The following is a 3277-nucleotide window of genomic DNA, read 5'->3' as shown; positions in this document are numbered from 1 at the left end:
ACCTAATGTTTTTGTAGCAGCGTTATCGCTCATTGAAAAATCTATGAAATTATCATCATCAACTGTGTTTAACTCCTTCAAAATGCTAGGATTGTTAGATTTCCATTTTCGTAACTCAAAGCCTCGTTTTAAGAAATAGTCCGTAATGTTCTTACAAAATTTCGCTGCACTTTCTACTGAATCCGTAACTGTCAAAAGATCATCCTGCCTAACCTCATTTGCAATCTCTTTCAAACACCGAACAGCTAAAAAAGGGGCAGCAGTTGTCCCGTACGTTACGGTATTCAACTGATATGTCTTCAATGGCTCATCTGGACCACTTCGCCACAGGATTTTTTGAAATTTGCGATCGGTTTTATTTATCAAAATCTGTCGGTACATCATTTTGATGTCACTCGATATTACTATGGACTTCGTCCTGAATCGTAAAATGATATTAAAAAGATCTGGTTGAATCTTAGCTCCAGTCATTTGTAATTTATTTAATGAAATACCTGTAGAAGTATGTGATGAGGCATTAAAAACTACTCTGAGTTTTGTTGTAGAGCTGGATTCCCGTAACACCCCGTGGTGTGGCATGTAATACTCTACCGCTTCTCTGTTGGGTTCAATATCCGTCATGTGACCAAACTTTTCGTAATTTTCCATGAATTGACAGTACAATTTCTGGAACTCACTGTTCTTGCTTAGTTTTCGTTCCAAATTTACAAAACGCTTTACTGCTATATCGCGTGATTCCCCTAACTTTTCTGGTGAGGACTTAAACGGAATTGAAACAATAAATCGACCGTCTTGTTCAGATATTTTCACATTTGCCCTAAAATGATTTTCACATAATAACTCTTCACCCGACAAGGTACAACTATTGTCAATTTCTTCAACTTCCCAAAATTTCCTAAGTTGATTGTCGATTTCTAAAGTTTGCCCAAAATTGCAGGTAGATGTACCACTGGACTTTTGATACGAAAAATCTATAGGACCTACCACAATCCATCCTAAACGTGTTTCTCGTAGAATTGGTTAACCGGGACCAATACTTCGCTGTCGATTGCCCAAAAGCAACCAAAAATGATTTCCCCCTATTAAAATGTCAATTGAGCCTGGTACATTGTAATTAGGGTCAGCTAAAGTAATATCAGTCGGAATACTCAAACTTCTAGTGTCTATTGACCTCTGAGGCAATGATCCTGTGATTTGATCGATGGCAAAACAAGACAATTGAAGTGAGTAAGATCCATTTAACGAAAGCAAACGAATATTACATTTGTTATGCGCGTAAGACAACTTGTTATTGATATCCGTAACAAGTAAATTCGTTGATTCCATTTGCAAATTGTGTCGCTCGCAAAATGAGCTTGTGATAAAGTTCGACTCGGATCCGCAATCTAAAAAGACTCGAGCTTTGACATGAACTCCATCATTGTCCACAACGTAAACTTGCGCCGTTGGAAGAATTGAACTATTCGAAGAACAAAAGTTACAATTGGACGCTTCAATTTCAGATTTGTTTCTTGTATTAGCCTGACGATTACTAGTTCTATGAAACTCAGGATTGTGAAGTATCGTATTATGTTTTCCTTGACAAAGTTTACAACCCGACCATCTACAATCTTTTGCGTTATGACCGCGGCGTAAACAGTTACAACATAATCGCAATTTTTCCGCATTCGACTTTCTATCTGTAATACTCATTGCAAGAAACTGCGCACACGAATATAAATAGTGATTACCTTTGCACAGAAAACATTCCAGTTTTTTTTTTGGTCTCAGTCGGTTCTTCGTTTGTAACCCCTAGTAGCCCACGAGTCTCCCGCCGTGAATTAAAAACAATCTTTTTTTCGCGTTTATCGAAATTATGTTCCAGTGTCTCTAAAACATTTGCTCGTTCACTTAAAAATGTCTTAAATTTATCTAATGAGACCGTTTCAAACTTAGCCCGATGACGTTCCCATTCACGTGCTGTATAAATGCTTAATTTGTTCATCATAATGTAAATAATCAATGTATCCCACTTTTCTGTAGGCTCACCAAGTTTTTCCAAACTACTCAAATGTTTTGAAACATTGTCACAAAGATTTCTCAATTTTGGGGCTGTATCTGTCATTATACTTTCTGCATTGAATATTGCTTTGAGATGATTCTGCACAAGCAGGCGTTTGTTATTAAAACGTTGACATAAAACTTTCCACGCCGTATGATAAGTGTCTGCTGTAAAGTCCAATGATTGTATGACCTACGCTGCTGTACCTATCAAAGATGCCCTCAAATAATGATATTTCTGAATGTCACTAATATATTCATTATTATCAATCAGAGATCTAAATATGTCTCGAAACTCTAACCAATTATAATATTCCCCTTCGAACTTAGGAATTTTTATTTCCGGTAGCTTAACACTTTCCAGCTTGGCTGACTGCGAAGAACTTTTCGATATTTGCGACTGTGTATCATCGTCGTTTAAACCACTTTTTTTGTTCTTTGATAAATCCTCGATAGTTAATTTAGCATTCGTCAATAGTGTATAATACCTCGATTCAAATTCTTCGCGTTCGACACTGGTCTCCGTCTCATTTATGAATTCTATCTCGTTTTGAATTTCATCAAACTGATCCAAAATTCCTGCAAAGCTCTCCATGCGCTGTTCTAACTGAACCGCCATTGCTCTTTCACTCTGAGGATCTAACGTCGTATTTGCCGCAATCGATTGTCCAACTGAATTCAAATGTTTTTCAAAAAGTGTAATCTTTGATTTTAAAACGCCTCGTCGCTTTGTTAATTCGCACAACTTTTCTGTTTCCATGATTGAACACGTATTTACTTAAATAAAACTTTATTTACTTCGTTTAAAGGTATATATGATTATATTATTTTTGATTCCAAATAATACAATAACCAATTACGCATGCAATTCCAAAATAGGCACAAGTAGGCTTTCGCTGCTACCCGATAAAATATCACCTTAAACGGAGATAATCGTATTCTTCGAATTGTTACAGTCGCTCAATTTAACCCAATGACTTCAAAAGGATAAAATGAATAGGAAAACTCACCCGGCTCACTGTGTCGAACCTGCCTTTCTTGCTGCGATCCGCCAAGTGAATTTCGCCTGTTTTTACTTCTTCAATCGTATTTTTCCCCGTGAGTTCCACTGCTTTGCTTACTGAATCCGGCTCCAAGGACCATGTTTCGTGTAACGATGTGGACTGTATTATTTAGACACTTGATTTTTGTGCATTAAACTAATTTATTGTCAAGGAATACAGAGCTTCTATTTTCT

At 36.8% G+C, this 3277-nt stretch overlaps 1 protein-coding gene across 1 annotated transcript; it reads right to left on the bottom strand.

Moving 5' to 3' along the window:
• LOC125505175 lies at nucleotides 1-3271 on the bottom strand (the record flags this gene model as incomplete). Its single annotated transcript, XM_048668437.1, is given in 1 exon segment — nucleotides 1-3271. A coding segment is annotated over 1 exon segment (648 nt), but the record flags the coding sequence as incomplete, so codon positions are not given.
• Nucleotides 3272-3277: the final 6 nt, after the last annotated feature.

This window comes from Dendroctonus ponderosae, unplaced genomic scaffold, assembly GCF_020466585.1.
Source record: "Dendroctonus ponderosae isolate FM_Combo_2020 unplaced genomic scaffold, Dpon_F_20191213v2 Dpon_F_20191213_7, whole genome shotgun sequence".
Lineage (NCBI taxonomy): Eukaryota > Metazoa > Arthropoda > Insecta > Coleoptera > Curculionidae > Dendroctonus > Dendroctonus ponderosae.
Note: the sequence above shows the minus strand (reverse complement) of the source record. Positions and strands in the feature narration are given on the sequence as shown.